Genomic DNA, 18,259 nt, shown 5'->3' on the forward strand with positions numbered 1-18,259 from the left:
ATGAACTGATCACAACCCCAGCTTCAGATAGGAAATGACATGTGATTTGTCTCTTGTCTACCAGTTTGATCAGCCACACCCTGACCACTAAGTCACATACAACTGAACAGCAAACGGAGAGAGCACATGAATAATACAATGAGCTAAGTCAATTGTTCTGCACAAACGATATGTCAAACTAATGGCCCCAGCAAGGTACAATGAATATTCATATTACATTCTGTCATGTACATGTGGTACTGTTCACTGCATGATAGAACCATCACCTACATTGGCCTGCTACATGTAGTCAGACTGTAAAGCGTACATGTGTATCACATACATGTATTTCCACAACTGTACTCTGAGTCAAATTGATTATGATCACTAAAACTAACAATCAAATGTATGCGCAAATACAAAATGCCACCACAAAAAATATAAACTAACAACATGGATACCAGCTGAGTGCATGTACATGTACGTTGTAAATATACCCCTGAGTTAAACAAGCACTGACAGTTGAACATTTAAACAAATGGAATTGTAATTGCATTCAATGCACTATTACAATCTCCAAGTTGTTATAATATTATGCATGTATATGACACAGTTTATGTAGTGAGAACTGAGGAAATGTTATAAACAGGCCCAGAACAAACATCCACAATGCTGCATAAACCTCACAAAATATGGTGTTTATCCCTGACAAATATACATGTAATTATTATTTTGTCCTTCAAACCAAATGGCCAATAAGTTCTGCAGTCAGCTTTTTGGACTACCAGAAATGTAACAACCATGTGAAACAAATATGTTCACAACATTACTGAAAATGATACACTTACATATGTACTAGACCTAGAACAAAGCATGTTTGAAAATAATGCCCTCTCTTTTTTTCCATGAAAACATACTTCCAGGCAAGACTGTCAACAATGAACGTATTTCATTAGGTTGCTGAGAGACAACCTTAAGTGGCACAAAGAGAAAGTAACTGGTGTAAAAGCCTATCTAACAGCGTAGGCAGGTGTATACATACCACAAGTACATATCTCTATGTACTTCTGCCGGGACATCCCCTCTCACAAAGTGATTACCTAAAGGTCCCAGGTAAGCAGGTGGGTTGTTGGTGAACAGGTATATGTGACCTTAATCTTCCTGTGTCTGATTAAAGGGGGTTATATTGTCAGCTGATTATCGTAATCTCTGTTACTGAGTGAATGTGCAGTCACCTTTCCTTAACAGGGAGATCAGATATCAACGATTCCCTTGGTGACCCTCCAAATTCAAATAGTAAATTCTATTAGCCTAAGACTATGAAGTGATCAGGATGCTCTATATCCTATACCATACACCATGAATCAGTGTAGTATATTTAGACGGGCATGGTTAAACTAAAGCATGTCTAACAAAGCTACATGTATATGTACAGACTGCACCTTCAACTCTATAGAATACCAAGAAAAAAGGGCCCTCTCAAAATAGAAGAATGGAGAGGGTCAAAAGGGGCCCATGCACTTGTCAATGAAATTTGTTTATTGATTATCCATAATAACAATACCTTACACAAACCCTGTGGGAACTGTAAACTAAACTGTGCTTGCATGTCTAAATGACAAGATTGCCCTGTGGAAAATTACGACTACTCAGCAGAATGAGTAATGTTTTAGTACACACTCAGGATCAAGCTCTGTCCCTACAAAGCCCCGTGAATTACCTGATACATAAGAACATTAATTAACAGACTCTTGACTCAGAAAAGAGTTAAACCCTATAAAAAATTCATCCACTGGTTTTCTGTTTTCGTGAAAAATACAACAAACAGGAAAGTCAAATGTACATGCATGTAAACATCTACACTATTGTACAGGAAAGGCTTGTGCTTAGGTAAATCTTTGCTGGGGCTGTACAATAAGTTTACATGCACATGGTGCTCACTTAAAACAATAATTAAACCTCATATGTATTGGACTGTACACCTGTGACATCTACATGTACATCCACTCAAGCTACAATGAGTTTATTACAATGTGTCATACACATATATATATACATACATACATACAACTGAATATAATACATCATGAAGGAATTGTATGACTTTCTCTGGCACTGACATAAATGACAAACAACCTGAAGTATATGGCAAAATGAGTAATGAAAGAAATGACCTGGGTTATCTAATCTATACATGTATAGTGTATAGTGAACATGTACACACACCTTCATGCACCTCTACAATGTACATAGTTTACAGGCGTAAGTCCATTATTCAGTATCTTCACTCCTTTCCAGGGCAGTGGATGATAGAAAAAAGGTGTTGAAAAGATATCTGAACTGGGAATTTTCTGTAACCTTCATCCTAGGAGGACACCCACGAAAAAGCACCACCAGGTTTACAAGTAAATGTACATTTCAGAATATGAACCTATAAAACACGAGTGAAGAGGGAACATCCTGATTCATATCCTGTACATATACATTGTGTAGGGAATAAATTCATAATCATTCCCATTCCACTCCAAGGTTTCATACATTTCCATCAAATTTACTGTATTTATATTCTTCAACATCATCAGAAAATTTTCACCACAAACTCAAAGGTGCTCAAATTTTGAAGCTAGTTTGTTTACATAATATCAATTTTTTCCCCTTTACTCTGAAAATCCAAGATTGCATATGTATATATAATAAATTTATGCTCAATGAACCATGCATGTATATGAATTTCCTGACTGTGAATTTGATCACAAGTATACAAGTAGATAAGATTTTATCTGTGTCCAACAAGATAGTGGTTTGGCATGCTAGCTGGTAACCTGTCTTCTGCCAACACCTGACTACCATACCACGTCACTCATTAGATGTTAAATATATATACAGCCACAGGTTTTGGCCATACATGAATGACCACAGTCATGATCCCACTGGCTCATGTACTCCTCACATACATTAATTACAATGTCAAATAATCTGACATACAGGTAATACATGATACATTTTATGTTTCTAGCAATAACACTCATGTCAGTAGTCACAGTTTGAGAACGTCACATTCACATGTATAATGCATGTCTTACTACTACACAGCATCCAGCTGTCCAGTAATAACTAAACTTTATCTACCGACAAACACATACATGTACTGTAACAATCAAATCCATATTTCAAATACCTGGATATTAGGTTGACAATACTCCCATTCCTTAACACAAAGGTAGTGTTACTCCAAAAAACATATACATTATTTTGACTCAATATTTCAGTATTTTATTTTCCCATGATCAGGAGTCAACCTTCCTTCTTCAGAGTTCTGAATGAATTCTGTTTCTGTTTCTTGTGCAGTAATACCACACCCACATGTATAAGATGTTCAACACAAGCATGTGTACATATATTGTACATACATGTAGCTCATTTCAGTGTAGTGCCTTTCTCTAGCAGCAATGTTGCTGTTAAAGAGAAAGGTGTGTAAGCCCATCCAAACTCAGTATATAGGCGGAGTGTTTGAAGCCTTTGCCAAAGCAGCCATATGTACAACATGTACATGTTTAAGGAATGCCAACATGGCACACAGTATTGAAAAGTACAGCCATTTTACAGTAAACTCGTGAGAAATGAACAAGTGGCAAAGATACAACCAAGGCATCAACCAAAAACAGTAAGTCGCGCTACATGCACATGCAGTGAACAGTAAGGTGTATGTATAAATTCATCAACAAAACAATGTGTACCATCACACCTGATTTCTGTATACATGTATGCAATCTCTATATGGGGCCTGTAGCCTCAATGAACTTTGATCTTCAAATTTGTATTTGCATGTACATGTATTTTTGTAAGGCCATCATGAAAAATATGTTTGATGGGTGTAACCCAACTAACCTTGCAAAACAAGGCCCTACTCAAAAGTGTTTATTGGGATTCAAGCTCTTTATATCAGTTCTTTTTTTCCTTTCCTCATGTAAATTTCACTTTAAATCCCTATCCTTCTAATTAGCCTGAATGAAACTTGCCCACAAATTCCCTACCAATCAACCAAAACATTAAAGCTGATATTTTAATACAGATATGGCCGCTGTCGTATTGGTGAAATATTGTTTAGAACAGCATAAAACACCAATAAAATACATGATACAGATATCTCTGCCGTCGTACAGGTGAGAACACTGCAAAACACCAATTAAATACATAATACAGATATGGCTACCATTGCACAGGTGAGAGCGCTGCAAAACACCAATTAAATACATAATACAGATATGGCTCCCATTGCACAGGTGAGAACATCGTAAAACACTAATCAAATACATGTACATAATACAGATCAGACCACACCAGATGAGTATGAAGTCAGTAGCAATACAAACTGAACATTAAAAATGGACTAATATTTCATTCAAAGCCATATTTCTCTTCATGTCTATGCATGTACTGTAGCTATAATAAAATAAACTGAACTGACATGCCATATTTAGTTGAAGATCTTGTGTTTTTTTTTTTGTCTCTGGCACTGGTATAAACCTTTTGGGTAATGCGGCCATCACAACATACATGTAAGTGCACTTTACCACACATTATTCTCTAGCATAGCGACCCAGAAAATCAGTTGTAATCCTCACTGATACATGTGCAGCATATTGATGCACTGCCAATATTGACATGGGTGTAGAATAAATAGAGAATGTAACCCCACATACAAAATAATAACACAAATATTATAGCTGTAACAACTGTTCTATTTTGTCGTGTGGATTTTCTCGTGTAGATTTATGTTTGTCTGCAAATTGTTTGCATGAGAAAGTTGTTACCAGTATTTATTTATAATTTATTTCATTGATATTTTACGCAGTATTCAGCTATGCTGAAGAAAATAATCCACTGAATCTAAGAGGGGGAATGACCAGAAATAAAACCTTAACTGAACACGGCCAAAGCACGCACCATGCAGATGGAGTCAGGGCAGACAACTTTACTAAGAAAACTAAGGATTATGTCTTATGGCTAGTTGCTTCCCTTTGATATCTTCACCTACAGTGCATACATATACAGGGTTTCCACTGCAATGTATACATGTACAAAAATCAAATATGCAACAGGAAGATTGATTTTGTTCATATGGTCATACACATTTACTTGAAACAGATACTCTTTAATTAATAAACTTCCTGAGCTTAATGGAAGGCATTATCAAAGGAGAGAAAATTGCAACTGTGCATACATGCACAAAAAATTAATTAATTATTTTCCTCATTATTCCTCATGCATCCTCATTATTAATCAGTCATGCATGTACACATAACAGATGATCATAAACTATTTGATAAAACTGGAATTTCAATCATATACTTGTACCAGCTCAAATGATTTGCATTTATTTTCATGTGGAAATTTTCATTATGTAGTTGCATATATTCCATTTACAGCTTGACTTTTAACATGTAATAAGATTATTTTCAGAAAACTTAAATCTGTTACCTGATCTATTTTCAGCAATTAATTGCATGTCCACTGTGTAGTTTATTTGCATTATATAATTTGTACAACATGTATAATTTTTTATTTTTCTTTATTTTTTATTGCATCTTTGCACTCTAGCACTTTTTTCCCTATATGTAAATGCTGGTATACATACATCAACACACACACATTTAAATTCAATTCAACTAAAAAATTCTGCTTACCTTCTAAATTGATGTCCAGAGAACACTCGCCAATCGATTCGTCACAGGAGCCCATACTGGGGTAAGACTGCTGAACGATCCTCACTGGTGGCTTCTGTATCGGTTTGACATTCAGGGACTGTGGAGGATGAACCTTGGCTGGTTCTGGATAGATAATGGCAGGTGAAGAGACCACTGGATGGCTGTCATTCAGCTGGTTTTCCTTGTTTAGCACACTGTCAGATTTGGACGAGTTTTCAGGTGCTGTGGGACTAGTTTCTGGGGAAGCCTTAAGGGCCTGAGATTTGGCTGGGGGAGTTCTGTCCCCTGGTTTAACAGGCGCTTGCCTTTCCTTGAACCTCTGATACACAGTTTTCTCACTGCCCTTGTTCTGTTCAATGGATTTCAGGATTCTATGTGTGGCATCGGGCAAGGGCTGACTACCTGGGACGGTAAGTTCAGACACACCATGGATTTCTGTGCTTTTAGGAGACTTATTTAAATGGCCATCGTCTTCATGGCCTGATGACTTTGACTGTGATCGAGAGCGCGATCGTCCCAGAACCTTAAGGAATGATCTACGTCCTTTACTCCGGGATTGTTCCATAGACTGGCTACTCTCTGTGGAGCCGCTGGTATCTAAACTTTGCGCACTGCCACTGGAGGAACTTCGACCAGATTTATCCCGCCGTCCATCTCTTCGTGACATTCTTGGTGAAATCTTCCTGAAGAAATTTCCTATACTGGAGCTGACTGATTTCTTATGGACGCTGAGGTTTCTGTCACTCTCCGTGAGGGTGTTGGAGGGTAAAGTGTTTGACCGTTCTGTTCGTGGTCCAATGTCAGAGGTTGGAGAGACTGGTGTTCTCGAGCCTGCTGTAATCTGGGGACAGATCTCTTGGATATTGGCTGAAGCCATTCGTTTGACCTCATCAGAGTACTGAGCTTTTATTGCCATCCGGTAGCTGATGGTACGGTCATGGTTATAGTCTTTCTCAATGTTGATCTTGCCCCGTTTAGCTGCCCCCTCTCCATCCGTGTACACCCCAGAATCCCCCCGTCCAGGAGAGCTGGTGAAGAAGTCCGAGCTCTGATCTGGGGAGTGGGAGGGATAAGAGGACATGGACACCTGGAGGCGGTCCATTGTGCTCCCAGGGGAGGAGCTGTGCTGAGAGGGGGAAGAGGTTTGGGAATACCAGTCTGTGATTTGATGACATGTCTGCCGGAGCTGAGAGGCGTGACTAGAGCCATCATCAGATGTCGCCCCAGAATTGACAGACAAATAGTTACTGTTAGGTTTGCTAGCTGGCTCCTGGGGACTCAACTCTAGACTGGAGTCTTTCCCAGAAAGGTCCGTCACAATACTGTCATCTGTGTCTGAGTGACGCACTGTCACACGTTCATCATATGTCACATGCTTGGGGCTTGAGCGCCGGTTACCTGGACTTTTAGAGCGACTTCTCCCGCTGCTTATTAGTGAACCTCCTGGACTTACCGAGCGACTTCGTTCAGACTTCTTCATGCGAACTGGTGGCGCCACAGCTGACAGGCTGGTGCGATATGGCTGCGACACACGCGGCACAACCACTTCCTCGTCCTCATCATCACGGTGTCGGCTCTGACTGCGGCGACGTGTGATGCGGTCAGCATGCACCTTAGGAGAGCTGTTTCTCACTCCACTGTCCAGCACAGACTGGAACTGGCTGGAGCTGGACATGATGACCCAGAGACTAGCCACAAAGTCAGTTTCCTAACCTTAGTAAACAGGCCGGCGGCATCACCTCAGCCCAGCCCACACTCTGCAATGAGAAAATCACACATCAGTAGGAAAGACGCGCAATGTTCCAGCCATACATGTACACCATATAAGTATTGAGAGTAACAAATAATGTCATGCACCAATACAGCCTAATAAGATGTAATATTTAACTATGCCACCCATGTCCTGGGCTATTTACAAACAAAACAATATTGCATTACGCAATAACAAAGGCCAGGCATATTTAACAAGCATGAATTGAAGATTTGTAATAATTAATGTACATACAGTACACAGACAATCAGATGCACTCACCACCTCAACAGTCAAATCTGCGAGTAATGCCATATGTACGATACATGTATGTAAATCCACATGTACATGCTCATGAATACTGTATATCACCTAAAGACTGGTCCATAAAATGCACTTTCAGATGCACATAAAGGCCTTAAAGTGTCACTTTTGACTCCATTACTAAAGTTTTTGGGATAAGAAATTAATCAAGTTTTTAAGTGGCCTGATAAGGCGCATGAAACAGTCAGAATCAATAAGAATGCATCACCTGTGAATAGCTAAACTTTAGGTGAAATACAGTAATCTTGTTTGCTGATCCACAGCCATGGAGTACAATATAATATCCTGTCTAATTAAGTGCTTTCAATTTTTTCAACGTATTATATGAGCCTACACAAGTACACAAGAGCTCCACTGTGTCTGTCTCTTCAGATTAATTAAAAATACCAACATGCTATTTCCCATTAGAGACTGGAGAGACTGAGAGCACAAACATGTAACATATAAAATGTATGCACTAGTACATTATTAACCGTTTAATATGATAAATCAGGATTCTCAGATTCCATGCTTTCACAATAAATTCACTGCTTACAACGTACTAGTCAATGAAATATATATGATGTATATGTACATGTGACAGTATACTCAGGGATATAGATATTTACTGTAGAGCAGATGTAAACACTTTATACTGTATTACATTTGTACACTGTATATATGAATACATGCACATATAAGTACATGTGCCAACCATTATATACATCCCAGATGACTCATGTGAATGTAAATGCAGTCATTATTTGCAAACTGCCTGTAGGATGGAGCTACACATGTAACTATAGTTATTAGCAGATGTACACATGTAGATCATCTACATGTATGTATATAAGCCCATGTGCATGCAATGAAGTGTCATATATCAGTGCCAGTTTATGTTCAGTTCAGTATCACCCAAACAACCTATAGTTGTACAGCACATACTGTACAGGTATATGTATTCCAAGGTGACAAAAATACATTCTCATAAAAGCCTATTTAATCCACTGCTGAAGTTCAACAGTGTTGGTGAAAAAGACCTTTTTTTTTTTTTTTTAAAATAGGTTATTTAACACAGCTGAATACACTTTAGGTTGCATAAGAAGTAAGTTCTTAAGAGTACAAGTCCACAAGAAGAGTTGAGATGACTGACCATACTGCAATAACCCAGGACTGACCTTTACCATCCCCCCTCTCTCTCTCTGTCCCTCTCACATCACTCCCCACCACAGTCTGATTACTGCTACAAGTGTGTAAGATGCTGGAGAAGGATGGCCAATGTGACAGGGAGCTGTGAGATTCCCACAGAAGCTTTCTCCTCACAAGAACTGACCCATGCAGAGCAGCCCATGATACTCAGACCATCAGCATGGAAACTCACATCCAACTAATATTAAGTTTCCTGGCTGCATGGCTTCTGGCTAAACCATTCCCTTCCATCCAGACTCATCTGTGCTAACAGCTCATCTGAGATGAGACAACCGACATCAAACAAACTGGACTGTTTATCAACCAATTTACCAGATTTATATGTCTTTACACATCTGTGCACATATCATGGTACCAAACATGAAGACCTCAGGATTTTTACATCCATGCTGCATACATTTACACTATACATGTAAAATGTCCATACCATTTTCTAATTAAATTTATTTACCAATACTATCAACATGGGCCAATGAATGTACATGTACATGTATAGTGCCTCTTTAATTAAGACGGAACCCATATTAAAGCATTTCTTTCCTTTGTCCCTTTGTAGTATTTGTCCCACAAATCCATACAGTACATGTGCAATCCACAAGCTTGTACAGTATATACACCATAAAATGCATTCACTCATGGTTAGAATTGAAAACCACTTCAAAGTTACAATGTATGAGGATTATGAGGACACTGTATAATTGCATCCTAACACTGGGTAACCATCTAACTAACAGTACATGTCCACCCAAGTTTACAAGAACTGCTGTACATCATGCAGATACCATAGATGTCTCTGCAGTAGAAGTGTATATGTACGTGCACACTCACACGTTACATGAAACTGCTCAAACACCCCCGCACTCTCCTAACATACACGTCTACGTCCTATCCCTCCTCTAGCAGCAGTGGCCACAGGTGTCATCAGGTAAGTGTATACAAGTATCAGATGATATCAACGAACCACCTCACACGTATATAAAGCTGCCCAGGTACATGCAGCAAAGCTCAACTTTCCTTCACAGCTCAAATGACATTCACTGTTAGCTTGTGACTTTCTCAGCATCAGCACGTTTTCATCATCAAATTAAAAATGAGATTACCATGGGCGTTATTCATAAATATCAATTATTTATACATAATGAGTATTGAGGCATACACAAATATATGTATCTGGCTAAGCTTGTCTGGGTTGTTGTTCCCACTCCCAAGGCCCCAGGCGATGTGTGTGTAAGACAATACCACCACACCCCTCAGTGTTAACTCTGCCTCAGCTGGGCGGGGTTTATACATGGAGGAAGTCTAATCGCAGGGATGTGTCAAATATCTAAACACTTTTTCTCAGGAATCTGGTATCCAGAACGCAAAACAAATGTGGATTACTTGGATACTTTTTCCTAACGCCGCTTCAGTTCTGGGCATGTGTGTGTTTCAAATATTTATACACATGTACCTGCAGACTGTAGTCAGTAGCATATGTGTACTTCTTTCACTTGACAATACGACATTAAACCCCAAGCACTCACCCACTCACTCACTCACCTGACAATAAAAGTCCATTCAAAACCAAATTACATGCATCATAAAGTATAATCATCAGAGGGAGAGGTATATTACATCAACAAATTATACACCTGTATTACTTACACACTCTTAACAAGCCCTGTGCCCTAAAGGATTACATACATAAGCCAAAACTTAACACAACCAGAATTTTGATCTAAAGGCTTCTGCAGAAATAAAACATTCAACCCTATTTAAACCAATGTCATTTACACTAACCCACCCACCCTTACCCTGTAAACACCAAACCATGGGGCACAACATATGTGAACATAACTTAAACAACCCTTTGAGCTTATGGACTACAAGGCATCTACCAAGGGTAGGTGTAACTGAAGCACTTCTGTATACATGTATGGCCACTGCATGTACATATCAACATCCTCTAAACGTGATGTTCCCTAGTAACGGGCATCAATCCAAACTCTTTCCAGGACCATGTCAAAAGCATACATCACTCCTCAATTACACATTTATCTGTCAAATTGGCTTTGGAAAAAATCCAGATCACAGAGAGCACTTGTTTATCCTGAGCTTAAAAAAATTAACAAACTCACTAGCTAAAAGGGGCTGCATATTAATAGCCCAGTCATCTGGAGCCAATTTTGTTTAATGAAGATTTGATTGAGAGCTAATTTCTTTAACACTTTACAGAATGGCATCAAAAGAAGAGTTTTGTTCCAGTTCACAGTCAAGTTACTTCACCTTTTCATAAGATAATTGAGAGTCTAACTAGACCAAAACATATGATACATCTAAGTGCACGTGTGTGGAGAAAACAGAAAGTTTTCTGACAACAAGTTTTCTGCCTTCTGACAACAAATCTTGTCATTGGGCCCCCAGAATCCAAATTTAACTCTTAAAGATACATGTATGCATTAAATCAACAAAATTTTGACTGCTGATTCGTTGCTGTTGTAATTTGATTTCAACCAACTTTGAGCAATCAGCTTTAAAGTACTTGTGAAATATGCCTTCAGTCAAACTTACTCTATATACATGTACACATGCATTCTTGACTTGTGCCCCAACAAATGAGATCAGCTCACAACACACAAGCCTCTGGTTGCAAGGATGATGTAATGAAGGTTGATTTCTTCTAAATTGCAGAGCCCAGCAGGAAACCACAACAATCTCCAGGTTGCTGGCAGACCTTCCCTATATGCCCTTATGCCCGGAGACAAAGCCAGCATGAGATGAACTTCAACTTACGGCAACTGCATTGGTGAGAGGCTCCTGGGTCATTGTGTTGCACCAGCACTAATCACCAGACCTTACTGAAGTTAGATGTAGAGTTACTTGCACACTTGCACAGCTAAACCTGACAACTTGTATCTGAATGACTTAATACAATTATTGAGTCAAATTAAAAAAATCAAAGAAAATAACAGATTTTTGTTGTTTTGATGGTTACACCCATTACATGATGATATAAATTATAAAAAATTTGACCTACTGAGTCAGCTTGGTTAGGTAAGGCATCTTTTATATATGTATTAACATGTCATTTCCTCTCATGTTTCTTTCTGGGAGTTCACTGGCAATTTAACTCATTCATGTACTTGATGAAAACCCACATATGATCATCCTTTATAAACATTATACAAAGAAAACAAGCTTTCAACAAATCTCATCTAGACCTAACTCCTGTGATAATTCTTATCATGACCCTTAAGAAAGCCTGCAGACAGACACACTAAGTGCCAACAATATCACCCTGCTTAAGTAGGGCTGTTCTGGTAAAAACCCTCATGGTTAAGTTTTATGGATAAAGCGCATAGTTCAAGCACCTGTCTGTAATGTGTTCGCTTAGCCATTACAGCAACCAAAGCAACAAAACTGTGACATCTGTCAAATTCTCTCCGTACTAATGAGCTGTTTGCTATTTGCTTGCCATTATGCCTTGAAATGTACGTGCATATACAGTATATTGTGTACAAGTGGAGCCTGCTGGCTGGTAGAGAGACAGCCAGGCATCAATCAGTGGCCTCATCCCTACATGCAGATTTCACCTGTTTTGCCCATGGGGATAGTATTTAATGACGCTATACACAGGTAACCCATACAGGCACAGGTGAAGGCAATATTGACGCTGCTGTATTGATCTATCATTTATTGTAGCTTTGCATTATGCATACAGAATCAGCCAATAATGCCTCCAACAACTTCATCAGGAACGTGCTGGTAACACACAATAAACCTGTACACGTTCATTAGAACGTAACTATTGTTCTATGTGTAGCTTTTGCAAAATGTAAACACATCAGGCTTTTGGTACTATGTTTTGTCTGCTTCCAATGTTTTCTCACATGAACCGAAATATCAGACAATAAGGATAAAAAATAATTTGCTCTCCCGATACACTTTTAGCATGGGTAGGGCAGGCGATGGATCATCACGTTTCGGGGGAGTTTAACGAAGAAAGCACATATCCTCACAAAAACACTGATGGAGAAATGTCCAACAAAAAACAGCTAACATTTTTTCTCTGTCAACTGAAGCTGTGGGTTGTGGCAGTGTCTACCTCAAAGATTAAACATTACATGGAGGTCTATGTTTGTATAAACAAGGTTATGTCATGTCTCACAACAACAGCTGAGAGCGGATTAGAATAGCCAGCTAAGATAATCCCTTAGCCCCAGTCTGATGGCACTGTCTGCGTCTGTAATTCCTTTTCACACGGTAATAGCTTCAAGGCACTCATTCACAACATACAGGCACTTTCGTAACCTGATCATAATGGGATAATTTGTTTTCTTTTTAACAGTTCTTCTATTTTCTTTTACTTTTGTATTTGATGAATTTTTTCGCAAAACAATATTTTCATATTAAAACTTATTGGCTATTAAAACCTGTCTTTTATTCTGGTTTAACAAATCCAAATACACATTATTTGCTGATCTATTCAAATATTAAAAGTGTGTATTTCTTAGGAATTACAATTTATACAGTAACTGTCTCCCCCATAGGAAGTCTTGTTGGAGACAAATCTACCTACCATGTTATAAATTAAGTGTGTTTTATGAGGATTGTAGGCAGCTGATGGTCAGTGATACATCTCACATGTAGACAGACAGCCAGGCTGCAATCACAAGTTGTGGGTAGTAGCACCAAAAATTTCAGGTTAAATGCAAACTAAACCAACATTAACCCCACAGAAGACATCCAGAAGCAAGCCTCAGAAAGTAAACAAATTGTAATGGATTTTCTAACTGAAACGTTTGAAAGTACAGCACATCTATACACAGAAGCATGAAACAACTTGTAGAGAATACATGTACTTTATGTAGAACACATCTGAGATCATATTGTATCATGTGCTGTGAAAAAAGAAAGCTGCATTGAGGGGGGAGGTGTACATGCATGTTAATACACGTTAATATATTATATCACCGTGTTGACTGCAATTCACCATGGTTAACATGTGCTTGTATTCCCATGTACTTATTATCTTCATGTAACTTTGTGCATATTAAAATCTAACCATTATTACCAATAAATTTATAAAATTGTGTCAGAAATCTGCCATTAAACCTATCAGTTCCAAGTTATTAATAGTACATGTAAATCTGAATATGCCATTTCCTCATCTAACATACATGTACATGGACTTGGCAGACAAGTTATTTGAGCATACATGTACCTATGTAATGGTAGACCATCCAAAAAAACAGTTTATCAGGACAGACAGACAATCTATGTCTGTCGTATGACTCACTGGTGTGAGCCTCAATGCAGTCTCCTACTTTCCTGTAAATGTTTGGTCAGGTCAGATGCTTACACCTTCATGTAATAGTCAACACCTACTCCAGTTCTGTCACAGTTGTGTAATATACCAGTTCTGGTACGCATACACATATATACGGGTCCATTCAGAACTGCAGAGCGGTGGGATCATTCACTGACATGGTACAAGTTCTGGGACAGCTTATTTAAATTAAAGTTCAGCTTGAGGAAAGAAATACTGTATATATGATTGTTAAAGAACACATGTGCACTGACAGTGACAATCGAGTGTGTATCTCACACAAAACTTCAAAACTTCTTGTATTTAGTGAGAATACAGCCAGGTAAATCACAACACATGTGAACATGTAAATACCACTTCTACTAAAGTGTACATTCTCATTATGTATATAGTAACCATATACATGTACTCTGACATTGTTTTTCACTCAAATTACATGTACAATGCAATGTAACAAAACATGTTAGCCTAGTGCACTCCTTTTGGAACGGGTTCAACATTTGTTCATGTATTTTCTGGTTAATAGCTCTACATAGTAATGGCATTTGATTTTTATACTTTGAAGTCTTAAGACCATGCATGTTACTGCCAACTATGTGGATGGGGAAAAGCATCTCACCTTGCCAGACTCCTGACTTAAAGCCTTGACCAAAGCAGCACAAGCTGGATTTGAACATGTAACATTATTGGTGGAGGACTGGATATGTACACGTACATGTGACTGGGCCAACAATGGTCTCTCTTTGAAATGTACCCCATAATCAGATCACCTGTGTTTGCTTATATGTACAATCAAACTGTGATTTGAAAACACATACTTGACTCTTATATTATTGTACATACAGACAGTTTCATGTAGATGTACATTATTGCACTGACATCATTTGTAACTGTGCTGAAAATAATTTTCCTGTCTAGTGGACCAGATCATATCAGTAACTGTAATTTGCTTGAAAATTTAGCCAACAGGGTTAAAGAATTACAGCACAAAGGAAGATATGTATGTAGATGGGGATAACATGTAAATGTAAATCACAGTCACACACCTAACACACTCATGAGCCAACATCTAGGTGTGCTAGTAAGACACACCATGTCCAGACAAAATCAAAGGTCTTGGGAGGATGAATTTTGGTGTGCAAATCACTCCCTTGGTCTTATGCAAGGGGTGTGATACTCACACAGCAGCTTAAAATAAAGACACAGGATTTTATGATGTACTACATTTAGTCAACCTTAAGCTGAAAACACATAGCTAAGCATAACTATCACACAAATCTCTTACTAATCTAGAGTCAGTCACCTATCTGTAGACATACCTGAGCTGTGTTTGAAGTTGAGATCATGTCATTTACAGTGGTGTTAAGAGGTACCTGGTCACAGCTAGGGCTCAGCTGTGACCAGACCTCATGAATGCAGAGTTGTGAATCAGCCGAATAACTTGTCACATCTGTTAGTCTGTTCGGTTCTGCTGATATGTATGTACCCGCACTAGGAACAGGCCTAAGTGTCAGACACTCACAGGCCCATACCAGATACCCAAATGGCACAGCTCAACTCAGCTTCATAATTCACTCAGGCGACATGATTTGTACCAATAATGTCAGTGACCCACACCCTATCCAATCCTAAACATATATCAATTTTTTTCTCAACTCACTAGCTTAGAATATATTTACTGAGTGTTCCTATGTTTTCTATCTGCCTAACCTGGAATCTATGGCCTGGCTTCCTGCCACCAACACCCACTGCACCAGACTAGAATATGCGAGAGGAGTGAAGCCCTACAGGAGGTTCACTCAGGTTCCTCTTCAAGACATAATCAAGGGTACATTCGGCACGCTCACATACACTTAGCTCCTGAGTATTAACACTGGATAATGTATAATGTACATGTGGGATAGAAGAGAGAAGATTAAAGGGTAATCAACTGTCGTGACGGTAGTTAACTACTCGATGTGCTAGCATACCATGTTTTCTGAATTGTACATTATTTATCCCTCAGTACAATTCCAGTCAATGAATAATGATGACCAAATTTACTCACATTTCACTCTACATTCATTTGATACTTGCACATGTACATGTACATGCAATTAAACAAGACAGATATTAACACGGATGATGCAGTCTTAACTTACAGTCAAAAAGTCCTATGCGGCTAGCCTTGGATGACTATGCTCATAGGGCCTCGCATAATCATGGATTGCTTCCATTCATCTCTGAAGGGAACCATCATAATATTTCAGAAAACTGTTGATTTCTAACCTCTCAGGCCTGTTCAGTTACTTCATTACAATGGTCAGCATCTGAGGGTGCCTGTTAAAATCCCGAGCTGTTGATCACCCCAAAGATAAATATCCATCCATATTTCTGCAACCTCAAGTTGTCCCCTGATTCCAAGTTGAGAAAATGGCGACTGTTTCCCGGGCTAAACGATGGGCATGCGTATGGATGCTTTATGTGATGGGCCGCCATCTTTGTGAAGTTAAGGTGAGCAGAGAAGTTGAACTTGCTGAAATATGGATGGATATTTACCTTTGGGATGACCAACAGTTCGGGATTTTAACAGTCAGGTGCCCTGGGAGGATAAGCACTGTAAACGAGTAACTGGACAGACTGGGGAGGTTAGTAATCGACTGTTTTCTGAAATTTTATGATGGTTCTTTCAGAGATGAATGGGAGGAATCCATGACAACCAGAGGCCCTACAAATGTAGTCATCCAGGGCTATTTGCAGCTTGACATCAAACCTGTTGTATTCCACGAATTTATTTATGACACATGTACATGTATATTCACTGCGATGTTGCACTGATTTGCCAGTATCCCTACGCATAATGTGATCAAAATTCTACACAGGTATTGTACATGAACTCACCTGTCAAATGATGAATCCTTCGGTCAGTACGAAGTCAGTGCCAATGTTCAAAGGAGGGGTTCACTTGTACATGTACCTGTCAACAACAACAACAACATCCCCAGTATTAACCTCACATTGCACAGGGTAATGTCACATTATGAGAGAACAGCATCACGATATGTAACAGGCACTGGGTCAAGTCACTGCAGAACAGCAGCTATAGCCACTCACCTTGGGAAACAGTAAATATCCAGAGTGAAACATACGCTCAAACTTCCCACAAAACAGCAAAAAAATCAATAGATTGCTTAAAGAGTATCGATAGCCGCCAGACAAACAGAGTGCGAGAGCTTCAGTGGGACTGGGGGCAAGATATTCCCTTCATCCCTCCCGAACAAATCAGGTTAGTCTCTAGGGGCCCTCAGCATCAGCCCGCCAGGCAGGCAGGCAGTATCCAAGCTTGCTGGTGCCCAACAACTCCTTCTCTGAGAGAGCCTTATATATTTACTGCCATCAACACTCCCACTCTGGTCCTGTTGGTCCAGGCATATGTAGCAGTAAGAATAGGTTAACTCCAAAGACCCATGTGTTGGCTATGAAGACCCCTACCCCAACTTCCATAGATATACTGCCACCAACACTTCCTTATCCTTCACCAATGTACACGCATCTAGTATTCTGCAGTTGCCATTAGCAACAGAAAATCTATCTCTTGCCCAGCTGTTTGTCCAGGAGTGGAGCTGGAATTTCTGGCTTTTTCCAGGCATGTTTGTCAGAATACAACCTCTGCTGAACTACAGTAAAAGGTACATGTACACGTAATTTACATCAGCATTATTAATGGGTAAAATATATCTGCCATTATGCAAAATCCTTACTGGAATTAAAACACTGTATGGTAACCAAACTGGCAAGCGTTTCTTAACTTCATAAAAAATTGTTCTGGTATCTACACAGAACACATACAAATAAGGCAACGCTTATTTTTTATTTCGTGTTTTATGGGCAGATTAACACTAAAAATCCAAAAATGCAATAAAATAAAATTTTCTGGCAGTTTCTCACAAATCAATGGAGGATTTTTAATTTTCATTTTTATGTCCTCCGATGAAACTGGAAAAAGAACTATTCTGCCTGTAA

General features: G+C 39.0%; 1 protein-coding gene across 4 annotated transcripts in view; it reads right to left on the reverse strand.

Annotated features, from left to right (window-relative positions):
* LOC135461267 (uncharacterized) overlaps nt 1-18,259 on the reverse strand; it is a 42,311-nt gene that overhangs the window by 19,213 nt on the left and 4,839 nt on the right. For 2 of the 4 annotated variants that reach the window (XM_064738272.1, XM_064738275.1), the window contains exons 2-3: nt 17,138-17,213; nt 5,667-7,444 (exon numbers count right to left, since the gene is read on the reverse strand). In XM_064738272.1, coding sequence (XP_064594342.1) covers nt 5,667-7,362 — 1,696 coding nt within the window. In that variant the 5' untranslated portion in view covers nt 7,363-7,444; nt 17,138-17,213. Of the gene's footprint in view, nt 1-5,666; nt 7,445-15,576; nt 15,702-17,137; nt 17,214-17,350; nt 17,661-18,259 lie in introns of those variants that run through there. The other 2 variants (XM_064738273.1, XM_064738274.1) reach the window with 2 other exon arrangements.

Source organism: Liolophura sinensis, chromosome 1 (assembly GCF_032854445.1).
Source record: "Liolophura sinensis isolate JHLJ2023 chromosome 1, CUHK_Ljap_v2, whole genome shotgun sequence".
Taxonomy (NCBI): domain Eukaryota; kingdom Metazoa; phylum Mollusca; class Polyplacophora; order Chitonida; family Chitonidae; genus Liolophura; species Liolophura sinensis.